Source organism: Trichosurus vulpecula, chromosome 4 (assembly GCF_011100635.1).
Source record: "Trichosurus vulpecula isolate mTriVul1 chromosome 4, mTriVul1.pri, whole genome shotgun sequence".
NCBI classification, from domain to species: domain Eukaryota; kingdom Metazoa; phylum Chordata; class Mammalia; order Diprotodontia; family Phalangeridae; genus Trichosurus; species Trichosurus vulpecula.
The window spans coordinates 211,235,636-211,252,016 of NC_050576.1; the positions used below are offsets into that span (position 1 = coordinate 211,235,636).

A 16,381-nucleotide genomic window follows, 5' to 3' on the forward strand; every position below is an offset into this window, starting at 1 on the left:
GCTTTCTAAGAGTTCACGTTCTAATAGGGGAGAAAGTATGCAAAAAAAAAACTCGGTACATAGCATCTATAAACTTCAACGGGGAAGGCATAGATACCTGGGGTCACTAGAAAATGAGCTTGCAGGCAGTGGATTTTGAGCTGTCTTTAAAGTTAGAAAAACTAAGAGGCAGAGGTAAGAGGTCAAAGCATTCCAGGCATGGGAAACAGCTGGATGTAAAATGACTCTCCCAGGCCACACAGGGAACAAGTCATAGGATTTGAATTAGATTAAGTATCTAAGGTTTTTTTTTGAAATTATACCATTTTTGAGTCCTTTTCCACAGGTAATGTGGCTTAAGCAAGATAAGGGAAATCCCAAATTGTAAGAGTTATCAGGTATAAGTCAGAACTTCCTAACAGGAAGAGACTTTTCATACTGGAATAGTTGAGTAAGGGAGTCAATCAAAAAATCTTTCTTTGGAGATCATTTAGATTAGAAGATTCATCTGTGTGAAATGAAGATAACCTGGGGTCAGGATTAGATGACAAACAGTTTCTATTCTATACTTTAGTTTCTGCCTCAGCAGTTAACCTTAGCTATGATGAAAACTCCATTATAGAGGCAGGGGAAAGCTCTTTAAAAATCAGAGTAAATGGTGAGTACCTATTGGATTACCTACAAAATACATGGCCGACTTGGAAAACAAAGAAGTGATGTGAATGTGAAGGGAGAAGAAGTAAGTTATTTCCCATCACCTCTCTTTAAAGTCCTTCCTACTCAACCTCTGGGGAGAAAGGGGCCCCAAACAGCCCCAAAGGTGTTTCATGTATTGTCAATTCTCAGAACCCTTTTATAACCTTTATAGAGTTGGAGGGGGAAATAAAAGAGAATTTGAATGTTAAGTGAAAAACTCTGAACTCTACTGTTGATGTTGTCAGTTGGGTAGCAAATTGGTGCTTTCTCTACACTAAGAAAAAGGGAGAATGAGATACAGTGATAGAGGAAATACAATCAGTGCTAGCCATAGCCCAATTTAAATCAGCAGTTTGCAGCAGAATTAATCCAAAGCTGAAGAAAAAAGAGAATTATGCAGCTAGGATAAGTGTTTTTATTTTTCAGCCCCCAAAAGCCCAATTTCTCTCCTTACAGGGCTACAGTCTAGTGAATACTAACATTACATGAAGAGGCAAAAAAAGACATTTTTTTCTTGGAAGCTAGAAAAGAAATGAGGCAATATGTTCTTTTGGTATTTTCCTTAATTGTTTTTAAATTTTCCTCAGATCTTTTTTGGGAATGATTTAAATCATGTTGTCCTTTAAATCTACCTTCTGCTCTTCATATCCTCCAGTCCTATCTTCTTCCTAACTTTTTTATAATTATTCCAAATTCATAGGTTAGTCAAAGTAACACTGTTCTGTGAAGCAACCAAGTTATGAGTTACCTGACTTCTTCCTCAATACCTTAAAGCCATTCCCCTTTTTGAATCCCTAACATCCTTATATCGTATAAATAGTCAAATTCCCAGATATCCAACACACCAGCTGGATTAAGAGCCCAGCTTTTAGCCTTCCATTAATTCTAGCATCTTCTCAGTTTGTCCTTCATACTCTCTCTTGATTACAATCACATCCATGCCAGGTAAGTATGAAATTGAGCCAACCTTCTCAGATCCTAGCAAATGATTAAGTTATTTCATTAGTATAAATGAAACCCTTCCAGAAGTACCATGAACTGTTTTAGGATTGTAATGTACTTGAATCCTAGCACCTCTGTGGTCTGAATTAGCTGATCTATATTTTTTGATTTGGTTAGATTGTACACTCCCTAAAGACATGGCTTGTTTTTTTCATTTTGTCTCTGTGTCCCTGGTACAGGACAATACTTTGCACCTGCTTGTTGAATGATTAGATTGGACTGTAGGTTTACTTCTGAATCAGAGAAGTTAGCCTCTATCTCTTACTCTGAATAATTTCCTAAAAGTTCTTGTGATTTGAGGGATATGGGGGGGCGGGTAAAAAGAAAAGTAGCCCAATATAAAAATCCTTAATCTATTACAAAACATATTTTTATAAATATCTAAAATTACTGTGAGTTCTCCCATCTCTGAGAAATTCTTTATTATTCTGAAGATGTTATATGCATGATAATACTTTCAACCCTCTCAGCTCATTTCTTTGTAGCACTGGTATTCATTTTGTTCAGGTTCTCAGTTAATATTTGAACAGTTTCCACGTGACAAATGGGAGCTGCACTCTCGGTGGTGGCTCATGAAAAGCAAATTCACAAGTGGAAGTAGAAAACATTTGGTCTCAATAGGAGCCTGCCTGTAAAATCCCAAAGACAACATTGACAAGTTGCATGAGTTGTGTACAATTTGGATTAAATATACCTTTGAACAGAAACTTAAGGAACCAAAATACTGCAGCTGAATTCAGATTATCTCAGTTCCATAGGTGTTCCATGTGATTTTCTGAGAGTTTTTTTCATACAAGCTATATATTACATATAAATCAAGAGTACACATATGGCTCATTGTTTGGAATTAGTTTTTAATTCTGAACATCTGTATCAACAATCCAGCTAGCAGCTTCTGTGGGGGTATAAGATCCACCAACAACCAGCACCCAGAAAGCTGCCAACACAGATCCTTTTGATTTGTTTTACTTAAGGAAAGCAACATTATGGGGTTAACAACCTTACTTTAATCCAGCATACAAATAATATCCACCTAGTTCAGGGGAAAAAGCCAGCATCCTGAATTACAGACCAAATACAATTTGTAGTTATCAACATCTGAGTCTTCAGCCGGGGAGCTCATTATGATGGCTGGCCCAGAGTCAGGCACCACTCTTGCTGTGGCTAAGGGCTCCTAGAGAAACCACCAACCTCTGCACTTATGTATCCTGTTTAGGGCCCTGAGGGCCCTGACCTCACCTAGGTTGGGTGTGGAGAAGTTCCCCACCCCCCTGTATCACATCAGACACAAATCAATGACTCCCAATTGTCTCAGTGCTTAGAAGTACAAAAACATCCCACTTTATCTGCCCCATTCAAACAAAGGCCAGAATCATTAAAGGTCAACAGCAAAAAGTCCCACCTTAATTACTACAACATCTGAAGAAAGTTTCACATCAAAACAGTCTATACTAAAGAAACAAATAACAAAAACTCAATGCTTTAATTCAGTGGGATTTTATTGAACCTTCATCAGCACAGGCAAAGCTTTCTTTTTTATATTCAAGTGATTTGAAAAAAAAAACATATATATATATGTGTGTATATATATGTATGTATGTATATATATATATATATATATATATATAATATAGGTTTAGTACTTGAGAAATTACTCAAACTGAGATAGATTTTAAATATATATAATGATCCAACCCACATACATTAGCAGGTAAAGTTGCCAGAGTGAGGCTAACTATATCTCTTACCTCAGGGTTCTTGGATAACCCTGAAGGAGGTGACTTTTATGTTATTCACTCAAGCCTCCATTCTGGTATCTTTTCCCCAATGTTAAAAACCGATGAATACCACCCATTTATATTTAACCAGTTCTCTCAAGAAATAAAGTTCATTTAGTCCTTTCTATCCTCTCAAAATCTTTTTCTAGCCATCACAATTAACAGACCCTCCAGAATGTCTGTTCAACTGTCGTTCCCCAAGATTCCATTGCCTCTTAAAAATACAGCAATAATATCCATAATCTCTGAGGGAGCAGCCACTGAAGCTGGTGTCTTAGGTACACACACACACACACACACACACACATATATATATATATATATATATATATATATATATATATATATGGATGAGAATCAGCATGGTGTAATCAAGAAGTGTCAGATACATGAGCTGCAAGCCGTATGTGATCCACAGCACTTCTAAGTGTGGCCCAAACTAGATTAAGATGTAATTGGGAAATGTTTAACAAAACAAATAAAAATACACTAAAACATTGCTAATATTAATAGATGGTTTTCTAAGTCAGTATGTTAGCCCACAGGGATCGTTTTGTAGGGCTTAGTAGTCCTGGTTTCTATTTGAGTTTGACATCATTAATGCAGTGTATGGAAAGCCAGCCTCAGTTCAAGTTTTGCCTCTTATACACATTCACTTTATAACCTTGAACAAGTCATTTAAGACTATAAATTGCTAAAAAATTGCTTATCTGCTTTAGTAGTGGGAGTATCCTCATCCGGAGTTCCCTAAACAATGAAATCGCTGTTTCAGACCTACCTACGTATGTATATGTAGTACCAACTTTATAGTCTTGCTCCCCAGAGACTACTAACAGCATTATTGTATGTTAATAAGGGAATGGAATCTTGGCGGGGGGGGAACAGTTTAATTGTCATCTGTGAGGAGCCTGTGACATTCTAAAAAGATCATTAACTGTAATAGCTTAGAGAAGTATTTTTGTGGACAGAAAAGGACCAAAGATAACCTCTTTGCTGAGATTCTGAGTGATTTGACTGTCGAGGAGAAAGATTCTAGAAAGAAATTTCCTGAGAGGATTACACTTACTCCTATGCAAAGACATTATAAAGGGAATTCTTGAAAGATTATGACTGCTATCCCAAAAGTTCTGGCAGCATTTTCATATTAAGAAATGAGCAGTTAAAAGAAAGAAATGAAAAGTTGCAGTTGATGGTCAGAGGTGACTCTGTGCATTGTTGAAATGTTTAAAATACACATGTATTCATATTGTTATAGTGTAAGTAGCCAGTATCATTGATACTTATTTGAACCTCCTATTTGAGGGAGTGCAGTAGATATTTCTCTGGTTTATTTAATATTTAATAAACTAGTGTGGGGGCTCAGAGTTAAGTGATTATTGAGAGCTATTGTACATTTCTATTAACATATGATGATACAGCGAAACATACACTTTGATTACTCTACAGCCTGAAATGAGAATTACTAAGGAAAATGAGACAGTAGCAATTAGAGGGGTGAGTACCCCACCTAGGCTGCCTATACTGCAATTGTCCCTAAATATAAAGGCTTTGTAGATTTTTTTCTTTCCCGTAGGCATTTTCTATCTCATTATAAACACACTGTAATTCATATAATCATAAATGCAAAGTTCTTAACAGTGCACTAATCAGTGATGCTGATTAATGACATTAATTTCTCTTTTACTTTTTTATGTTGTATGTTCTCTCTATATAGTTATTGCTGATTACTATATACATTGGATTTTAATTGTTAGTGTACCGTTATTTGCAAACTATAATCTTTACGTTACAACTAAGTAAAAATTGAGGCTAGCATGTTTAACGAGTACTGTGAGTTAATGGGTATAAAAGCATAAAAAATTCGTTTGATTTTATAAGTAAATCCTGAGTTAAAAGAGTATCATGAGGTTGTTAAAAAAGATCTAGAAAAGAGTTGGAGAAATGTTAAGTGATCACTAAAGGAGAAAAACTCAGAGAAACTACTCAGTCAGTATTTTCTGAATTACTAGACCTGGATGATCAATCAAAAATTGCTGATCCAGTGACAGTAGAGGTTAATATATGAAAATTGATTTCTAAACCACCCTCTGAGGAGAAGGTATTAATTTAAACATTAGAAAATTTTATGAGACAAAAGTATTTCCCATTAGAAAAATGTAAAAGTATGCTGAAATCAGAGAAAGATGCTTCTGTAGGTAAGTTTTGAATATAGATTTTCTAAACAACAAACATACTGTAGACACATTTTAGAAATCTTCTGAGAACAGGATCTCTCCTTCTAGGGAGCTATCAGAAGATTGGAATGAGCATGTTATGGAATTTCTAAATAGTTGGGTAGCATCTGAACTAGATAAAATGTGCAATTCAGTAGAACGTATTGGAGGGCCTCCTTTTTAATTGCAGTACCTCCTTTTTAATTGTAAGTCTCTAAAAATGGAAAAACCTGAAATCACCTGTCAAGCGTATTTGCAAATGCTAGTGTGGCCCAAGCAACTGACTTAAGTGCTGAGATGGCATTTCCTAGGTTCAACAGTAATCTTGAATATAAAGAGGAATTGCCATTCAAATCTGTGATGCAAAGTGGCCTATTTTAGTGAATTTCTAGTCTGAGAAACTTACATGCATACACACACCCCACAAAGAGAGGGAAAGGAAGGGGGAAGAGAGAAGGGGGGAGAGAGAGAGAGAGAGAGAGGAGAGGGAGAGGGAGGGAGGAGGAGGAGAGAGGAGACAGAGAGAGGGGGGGGGGAGGGAGGGAGGGAGGGAGGGAGAGGGAGAGAGAGAGACACAATGGTTCCAAACACAAATGGAAAAGATAATTCTTCCCCTTAAAGAGCTTATGTTCTCATAAGGAAGATAGCACATAAACAGGAGCTAGAATGAAAGGTGGGGGGGTATGATATTTGCTGGGGAAAGTTAAAAGGCTGCTAGGAGGAAGTAAAAAAGTCCAGAGAATCAGTAGAGCAAGGAGTGAATTAAGCATAGATGGCCCAACTATCTCATGAAATTTTAGTCCAAACCCACCAGTCAGAGAAGGGTGCCCCAGGGGTGGAGGCAGTGCCTTCTCCAAGGTGAGAAGGTTGCTATAGATTAGGAGGAAAAGTCAGGAGAGGAGCTAGGAATGAAGGATCTGAGTTTTAATCAATGTGTGTATTCCCTCCATCAACAAAGATTACAACATCTGCATAGAAGATTATCTCCAAGAATTACTATGGAATTAAGGATTCCAAAGATTCCATTCTACATCAAAGCATTAAAGAAGGGAATTAGTGGAGGCTCCTGAATTGATATTCAACAGTTAATACAGTTACTTCAATTTAGCAAGCATTTATTGAGTATCTACAATGTGCAAGGCATTGCATTGGCTGTTGAGGATGCAGTTATGAAAAGCAAAGCAGCCTCTGCCCTCAAGGAGCTTAAGTTCCACTCTAATGCCTCCTTTATAATGTAATGCCTTTAATTTCATTATCCTGTTCATGCTACAGGTTTTCTTATACTTCCATGAAAACAAAGGGTATATAGCACATTTCTCTCACTACAACCCAATAGGCTTCAACATGTGTATTATCCTTGCTCCCAATGTCAGTGAAGTAATGGAACTCTGCCATGCTGTTTTCTCCAATTTCTCATAGTCAAATTTTACCAAAATGTGTTCATTTGTACCTCAGAGCAGAAAGCTTATCAGACACATTTTTCTCCAATGATTAAGCCTGGCTCACCTGTTTCACAGCACTTTGCAAGCCAGTATTTATAATCCCCTTTTTGTGAAGAGTATAGCCTTTACAGATTATCCAAGGGTCTGACATATATCTGGAAAGATGTCCCTTAATTTTAGAGCAAATACAGAGTGGTCACTCAATTTTTTGAAGCTGGCTGCTTTGGGCTGTGCTGAAAACCATGCATGATTTTTTTTTGTATTATTTCAGTCTATTGTGACCTTTGGAAAAACTTTACTTAGACCATCCTTGCTATAGTCAGACTTCTCTATCATGTAAAAATAACAATTGGAAAGGGAAAGGTAGCTATTGTGTATAGATTTCAGAGCCTTATTGGGTTTTATTTTTAAGTAATTTTAAAACTTGACATTAATTACTTGTTTTCTTTAGGAAAAAGCAGTTTTCTTCCCTACATGCTTCCAAATTGAGTTCTAATTTTTGCTTAATAGTATATTTCAGGTTTTATCTGCTAATCCAATCTAGTCTAATAAACATCTATTAAGTGTCTCCTATGTATATGGCACTGTCCTGGGCTCTGGAGATGCAAAGACAAAACAGACAAACACGAAAAAGGCCCTGACCTCCAGCTTGCATTCTACGGAGGGAAATACAGAATGTAAACAGATAACTATGTACATGATAACCTGAGGCAGAAGAAAGCACTGACAACTAGGAAAACCCAGAAAGGCTGCCCTCCGAAGATGGCTTATGAGCTACGGCTTGAAGGAAGCTAGGGATTCCAAAAAGTGGAGGTGAGAAGGGAAAGCAATATTAGAACATCCATTTATTTTTTATTTTAAAAAGGATAAAGAGGTTACACTTTACTAGTATTTAATACCAGCCATCTCTATGTCAGAAAATTACATATAACATCCAATGCGTAAAATAATCTGAGAGAAATAAGAAGGAATTGACAGTGGCATTCTCCTTCATTCATAATAATAATTGGCCAGCATTAATATAGTGCTTTAACAGTTACAAAGTACCAAACATATGTTATCTGACTATCCTCACAACAACCCTGGGAGGTGGTCTGAGTAGAAATAATAATAAACATAAACATAAACTAACATTTATATAGAACTTACTCCTTGCCAGGCACTGTGCTAAATGCTTTACAATTATTATCTTATTTAATCCTCATAACAGCCCTGGGAGATAATAGGTGCCATCATTATTCCCTTTTTATAAATGAGGAAACTGAGACTAAGAAGAGTTAAGTAAGTGGCTTGCCCAGAGTCACCAGCTAATAAATATTCAATGAGAGATTTGAACTTAGGTCTTCCTGACTTGATCTAGCACTCTTTCCTACTGTGCCACCAGCATTAGGATGTGTTAAAATTATATATGCCTGTATAAGTGACTTTAGAAATTTCATTAGTCAGTCAGTCAACAGGTATTTGCTAGACATTAGAATAAGTAGTTTTAATCGAGCTAACACTAATGAAATGGACAAATGGCTAAAAACACATGGAGAGATTGAAGCTATGTATGCTATATTGTGAGCACAAGATAGCAAGGAAATGGAAGAGCTGAAACTACTAGTGTCTGCTTAATCATTCCTCATCTTCATGGCCATACAAGCATTCTATATTGAATGGAACCTGCTCTATAGGCTTTTTTTAAAGTTCTTGGTACTGCTACATGCCACAGGGAAGTAAGCTATCTCTCTGTCATCACTGTCAAGTAGTCTCCTATCCTTCCCTTCTTTCTGTGCTTCCTCTTTCTCTGTCTTTCTATTTTTCTGTCTCTGTCTCCCTCTACCCCATCCAACCCCTGTTCCACATACATCCTTCTCTTTCTATCTCCCTTCCAGCTTGTCTATTATAGGAAATTAAACGTCCATCCCAGCACCTTGCATGAGGTTTCTTAAGAAGATTTTCTCCTAATTCTTGATCAGTCTCTAGGTGTGATAACAAATCTTTATTTAGTAATACCCACAGCCTAAGCAAACCTTTCTGGAAGTCCTTAAGGAATGCAGCTGCCTCATACTCTTTGAGCTTCTAGTCTTAATGGGTACAAGATTTCTGGGCAAAAGAGTCAGTGACTATCTAGACCCCTTAATTTACACATCAGGCAAAAATGAATTCACTATGTCAGAGACAATAGGGAATCAGAGTGAACTGTGGATGATAGTGTTACTTAGTTTGTCTAGATAGCTCCAAACGGACATTATCAGTAACATCACCAGTAATCTATGTGTGTGTTTGTCTCTCTATTGTTGTGAGTAAGGTGAGCTTCTTTAAAATGATTTCCTGCCCCCCAGGAGACTTAAGTTAAATAGAGGTATATATTAATAGCATCTAACCAATGAATAATTTTTTTCTAAAAATGAGTATTCTGTGGTAAATTTGAATCTTAAACACTGTAATTTAGCTCTTTGCAGGTTCTCATTTCAACCAGTGCCCTAGAGTACCATATTAACAAGCCAAAGGTGAAAGATTTTGAATTTCTCTGAAAAGAGACACTCCTGTTAAATTCCACATCACATCCTGTTATTATTCCTGAGGGCACTACATTGTAATTGCCTGATAGGCCCCATGATCTTGTTTTAGTGGCTAAGCCAGCATGTTTTGTTGGGCTGATAAATGTTGTTGCTAGGGAAAAGAGACCCCCTGACAGGTAACATTGCTTGTCTAGATCTTAGAGATGGGGGAAAGGGACAGAACAGGATATTCATTAGTGGTGTATAGGGAAAGAAGGCGAAGAACAAGTTATAGGCATGTTGAATTAGGAAGAAAAACAACTTCATGCACTCATGACTTTGCAGATCTGTGGAAATTCTGACCCAGATATAGAAGCAGAATCTCCAAAGTTTTGAAGTTTTCCAGAATTCGAGATTCCCATAACCTGAGCAGGTTGCTTTGATTCCTGAGATGGTCTTTCAATTAGTAAAATTTGGTTTTAGATAAGGTTCCTTTCATTCCCAGATCTCACAAATTAAATTGAAATCCTATTATTAATATATTTAAAAAAATAAGTTCACAGAACCAAGGTTGAGAACTCATGCACTAAATCAATTACTCCACCAAAAAATAACTTAGTACCTATCAATTACTGTCAGGCATCGTAATGATAAGTTCAATTGAACTGTTACCAATTGAACTTCTTAACGGAAGTTAAGAAAGGGATGCGATAAGATGCTGATCTGTTCTCTAGGTGAGTGTAGTGAATAAGTTTATAGTTAACAAGCAAGGAGGTAAAGATGTTCTCATGGGTATGATCACAATTTGATGGAATGGGATTCTTAATAATATGTCAATGGAAAGGTATATTTTTTTGAAAAGAATCATACTTGATAAAGCAGTTGACAGAGTACCACTGAAATTCACAAGTATATAAACTATCATAAAAATGTACCAATGTGAAAAAGAGTGGAAAACATTTGGATGAGATGGAAAACATTGGAAGATTTTTTTTCAGATCTAGAAAGATCCAAATGGGCATTTATCTTAACTAAGACTTGAATAGTTTGTGTATTTCTGCCCCCTTGTACTGAGTGAAACTTTAAAATGTAGTTACAGTGTAGGCTCAAATATAAAATTCTCTATGTGGCATTTAAAGCCTTTCTTACCTTGGCCCTTTACACTCCCTTCAGTGTACTGTCCTTTTTAAAAATTTAATATTTTATTTTTTACCAATTACATGTAAAAACAATTTTAACCTTTTTTTTTTTACAATTTTGAGTTGCAAATTTTCTCCCCCCCTTCCTCACCTCACCCATTGTTGAGAAAACAAGCAGTTTGATGAAAGTTATACATGTGCAGTCATGCAAAACATATTTCCATATTAGTCGTGTTGTGAAAGAAACTGTGTACTATTCTTCTTGCCATTCCTTGCACACCATGTTCCAACTCTGGACCTTTTCACTGGCTGTCCCCCATACCTAGAAAGCTTTCCTGCCTTACCTCTACCTCCTGGCTTCCTTCAAGATTCAGTATAAACCCCACCTTCTATAGGAGGCCTTTCCTGAGGTCCCCTCCCTTCTACCCTATCCTTCCACTAATGCCTTTCCTCTATTCTTACTTTCTATTTACTATTTATAGTGTGTCTGTGTGTGTATGCCATATATAATATATGATAATACATACATAGTGTATACCTATAGTAAATGGAAGGTAATAGACATATATCACATGTATACTTTTTTGTATATTGTACCCCCACCCCCCAAAATGTAATCTCCTTGAGGACAGAGACCTTTTTCTCTTTCTTTATATCTCCAGTGCTTAGAATAGTGCTTGCCACAGAATAAGTGCTTAAATGTTTCTTAATGGACTTATTTTTTGTTTGTTTGTAATGAGCTTTGGTTAGTTAGATCTATATATTTATAACAGCTAAACATGGAATGAAAGTACATGTTTTCTTTTTTAAATGTTGCTACAGTAACACTAAACCTTGTTTTTTCATACCCAGAAACCTTTTTCAAATTGAACTGTATGACATCATCTACTTCTTCCCAAGGGCACCCTTAGAAACCTATTATAACAATGAAAATTATACACCACATTTACTATTCAACATCCTCATTACCTGCCAGGTTTTAGAATGTTTTGTCTCATTCTTACAGGTGCAAGCTTACAGTGACTCTTTTGAATGAGGTGAAAAGGGAAGGAAGGCAATAATTTACTTAATAAAATTTGTCACATTTTATATTTTAAAAACGTGTTAAACTCATGAAACACTGTGTGCTGTTGTGTTGTGACCATAAAGAGAACAGCCCCAAGCAAAGAAATTCAGTCCTATTAGTAAGGAATAATGAATTCCACTGCCATTAGTCTCTTGATTAAGTCCCATTTTCATAAGGTTATTTTCCACTCTTATTGCAAATTTACCAATGACAAAGAAAAGCACTTATAAATAAGTCAGTGTCTTAACATTATCCTGCATAGTCTTTCTAGTAAAGCAGGATCGTGTGGGACCTAATTTATAGTGGAATGGCACAAAGAAATAGATGAGGACTTTCAGATTAGAATTAAATTTGGTTCATAGGTTGTTGAGGTACAACCTGCTGTTCTGTCTCAAGAAGTGGACATCGCTTTCCTTTTTGGTTTCTGTGCTTGTCAATTTCTTCTCAATGAAATAAGGGTTAAGGTAATAATAGAGCTTAAAATTTAGCTTCTTTTTTACTCTTGCATCTATCTGTTCAAGTATTCATTATTTCATTTCTCCACAAGTTCTACACAGAAATACTACAAATCAATTTATTTGAAGACATGGACTGGACACACAGAAAGTTATGTAATATAGTAAGACTTCTTGAATTCATCTGTTAGACATTTGGGAAATAAGAAAGGTTAATACTTGCTAAGATTGAAAAAAATTTTTACATGTAATTCGGGGAAAATAAAATATTTAAAAATCATACTTGCTAAGAATAAATCAAGGAACTAACTGAAAATAACACAATGGATGTATCAAGACTAACAGTATTATTTTTCTCTTTGAGTAGAATACTTGATGAGACTGAATCCCCTGCTTTGTGTTTTGTTTTGTCTTTACATAAACACTTCAGAACTTATTTACTTGACTAAGTGTCACCCCTAATATTAAAGCAGTTATTTTGGGAAATTACACATTTATTCCCATCATGTTGATATTGTTGGGTCCCTTCTTGATATATTGAGTCATCCATTGGCAAGTTTCTTCTCCCTCCCTCTCCCTCTCCCTATCTCCCTCTCTCCCTCTCCCTCTCTATCCCTCCCTCCCTCTCCCTCTCTCCCTCTCCTTCCCTCCCTCCCTCCCTCTCCTTCTCTCTCCCTCTCTCTCCCCTCTTTGAGGATGAGTTTGACTTTTGGAAAAAGCCAAATGTCACTCAGAGAGAGCCAGTCTCATGACATTATAGGTTACACCTCAAACATGTACATGCTGCAATGGTTTTCTGTATAAGTTACTGATTAACAACTAAATACCAATTTGTCTCCCCACAGATCATTGCTTATCAGCCGTATGGAAAATCTGTGGACTGGTGGGCCTATGGTGTCCTGTTATATGAAATGTTAGCTGGACAGGTAATGATTCATTACATTATGACATTGATTTTCTGTGATGTGCTGGTGCTAAAAAATGTATTTCTTTACTGTGGACAGTTACATGACTTCCTACAGAGCTACTTTAGATTGAGACCGATAAGAATCTGACTTAGATGATCTCTTTTTAAGAGCAGAAATTTCCTTTACTACAGATGAAATAGAGGTAGCATGGAGTGGGGCAGGGGTTCTTCACTCTTTTTTTGTCATGCACCCTTGGGCAATCTGTTGAAGCTTATGGATCCCTTCTCAAAATAATGGGGTTTTTGTATATATTTAGTATTTTATTTTTCCCCATTTACATGCAAAAACAATTTTTAACATTTGTTTTTACAACTTTGAGTTCCAAATTCTCTCCCTTTCTCCCTCCCTACCCCACCCCACATTGAGAAGGCAAGGAATTCGATATAGATTATACATGTGTAGTCATGCAAAACACATCATAATAAGTCATGCTGTGAAAGAAAACATAGACAAAAAAAATGAAGAAAAATAAGATTTTAAAAAGTATGCTTCCATCTCTATTCAGACACCATCAGTACTTTCTCTGGGAATGAATGGCATTTTTCATTCTAAGTCCTTCAGAGTTGTCTTGGATCGTCGTATTGCTGTGAATAGTTAAGTCATTCATAGCTGATCATCTTACAATATTGCTGTTACTCTGTACACAGTATATTTCACTTTGCATCAGTCCATGCAAGTCTTTTTCTGAGAGCATCTGGCTCATCATTTCTTATAGGATAATAGTATTCCATCAGAATCATACACCACAACTTGTTCAGCCATTCCCTAGGTGATAAACATCCCCTCAATTTCTAATTCTTTATGCCCAGAAAAGAACTGCTATAAATATTTTTGTATGTATAGGTCCTTTTCCTTTTTTGTTTCTTATCTCTTTTGGGATACAGACCTAGTAGTGGTATTGCTAGGTCAAAGGGTATGCCTGTTTTTATAGTTCTTTGGACATAGTTCCAAATTGCTCTACAGAATAGTTGAATCAGTTCACAATTCCACCAACAGTGCATTAATGTCTCATCTTTCCCACATCCCCTCCAACATTTGTCATTTAACTTTCCTGTCCTATTAGCCAATCTAATGGGTATGAGGTGGTACCTCAGAATTGTTTCAACTTACATTTCTCCAATCAATAGTGAGTTAGAATATTTTTTCATATGGCTACAGATAGCTTTGGTTATTTCATTTAAAAACTGATATCTTTTGATCATTTGTCACTTGGAGAATGGCTCTTATTTTCATAAATTTGATTCTGTTCTCTTTATGTTTGAGAAATGAGGCCTTTATCAGAAACTTCTTAAAAATGTTTTTTCACAGTTCCTATTGCTAACTGCATTTCCCTGCATCCTATTCCCCCCACCCCTGTTTATTCTATTCTCTCTCTCCTTTCGCCCTGTTTCTCTTCAAAATTGTTTTTCTTCTGACTACTCCTTCTTCCAGTCTGCCCTGCCTTCTATCACCACCCTACCCTGTTCCCCTTCCACTTCTACTTTCCTGTAGGGTAAGATAGATTTCTATACCCCGTTGCCTATATATCATATTCCCTCTTTGAGCCAACTGATGAGAGTAATGTTCACTCACTTCCCCTATACTGTAAAAGCTTTTTCTTGCCTCTGTTATGTGAGATAATTTACCCCATTCTACCTCCCCCTTTCTCCTTCTCCCAGTACATTCCTCTCTGACCATTTAATTTTACTTTTAGATATCATCCTTTCCTATTCAACTCACACCTATGCCCTCTGTCTATATATACTCCTTCTAACTACCCTAATAATAAGAAACGTCTTATGAGCTACAAATATCATATTCCCATGTAGACATGTAAACAAAATAGTTCAACTTTAGTAAGTCCCTTATAATTTCCCTTTCCTGTTTACTTTTTTATGCTTCTCTTGAGTCTTGTATTTGAAAGTCAAATTTTCTATTCAGCTCTGGTCTTTTCATCAAGAATCCTTGAAAGTCCTCTATCTCATTGAATATCCATTTTTTCCTGTGAAGGATTATACTCAGTTTTGCTGAGTAGTTGATTCTTGGTCATAATCCTAGCTCCTTTGCCTTCTGGAATAGAATGTTCCAAGCCCTCTGATCCTTTAAGTTAGAAGCTGCTAAATCTTGTGTTATCCTGACTGTGGCTCCACAATACTTGAATTGTTTCTTTCTGGATATTTTCTACTTGACCTGAAAACTCTGGAATTTGGCTATAATACTCCTAGCAGTTTTTGTTTTGAGATCTCTTTCAGGAGGTAATCAGTGGATTCTTTCTATTTCTGTTTTGCCCTCTGGTTCCAGAATATCAGGACAGTTTTCCTTGACAATTTCTCGAAAGATGATGTCTAGGCTCCTTTTTTGATCATGGCTTTCAGGTAATCCAATAATTTTTAAATTGCTTCTCCTGGATCTATTTTCCAGGTTATTTATTTTTCCAATGAGATATTTCACATCATCTTCGATTTTTTCATTCTTTTGGTTTTGGTTTATTGTTTCTTGATTTCTCATAAAGTCACTGGCTTACACTTGCTCCATTCTAATTTTTAAGGAATTATTTTCTTCATTGAGCTTTCTGACCTCCTTTTACAGTTTGCCAATTTTTTCCTGTCTTTTCAGTCTTCCAACCTTATTCCCTTCCCTCTCTCTATACACGGTCTAGTGACAACGGCTTCTTTACTGTTCCTCACAGAAGAGTCTCAGTCTTCTGAGTTCAAACATTTTGACTGGCTGTACTCCATTCCTGGAGCCCTCTCCCTCCTAATGTCTGCCCCCTGCCTTTCCTGGCTTCCTTCCTGTCTCAGCTAAAGTCCCATCTTCTATAGGAAGCCTTTCTCAATCCTTGATCTTGGTGGCTTCCCTCGAAAGTCATCCCCTATTATACTTTATATATTCTGTTAGCGCATAGTTGTTTGCATGTTGTCTCCACCATTAGACCATAAGCTCCTTGGGTGCGGGGACTATTTTTTGCTTTTCTTTGTATACCCAGAATTTAGCAAATTGTTTGGAGCATAGTAGGTGCTTAATAAATGTTTGTTGATTTATAATGCTACCACCCTAGTTCAGGCCCTCATCACCTCTCACCCAGCCTAATTAAATAGTAGTCTCCTTATTTCAAGTTTCTCCCCTCTTCACTTTATCTTCCACAATTACCAAATTGATATGACTAAAACACAAGCTC

General features: G+C 36.5%; 1 protein-coding gene across 1 annotated transcript in view; it reads left to right on the forward strand.

The window, feature by feature from the left end:
- Nucleotides 1-16,381, forward strand: part of PRKCA (protein kinase C alpha) — a 511,588-nt gene that overhangs the window by 460,218 nt on the left and 34,989 nt on the right. Inside the window, exon 14 of the mRNA XM_036758262.1 lies at nucleotides 13,102-13,182. Coding sequence (XP_036614157.1) covers nucleotides 13,102-13,182 — 81 coding nt within the window. The remainder of the gene's footprint in view (nucleotides 1-13,101; nucleotides 13,183-16,381) is intronic.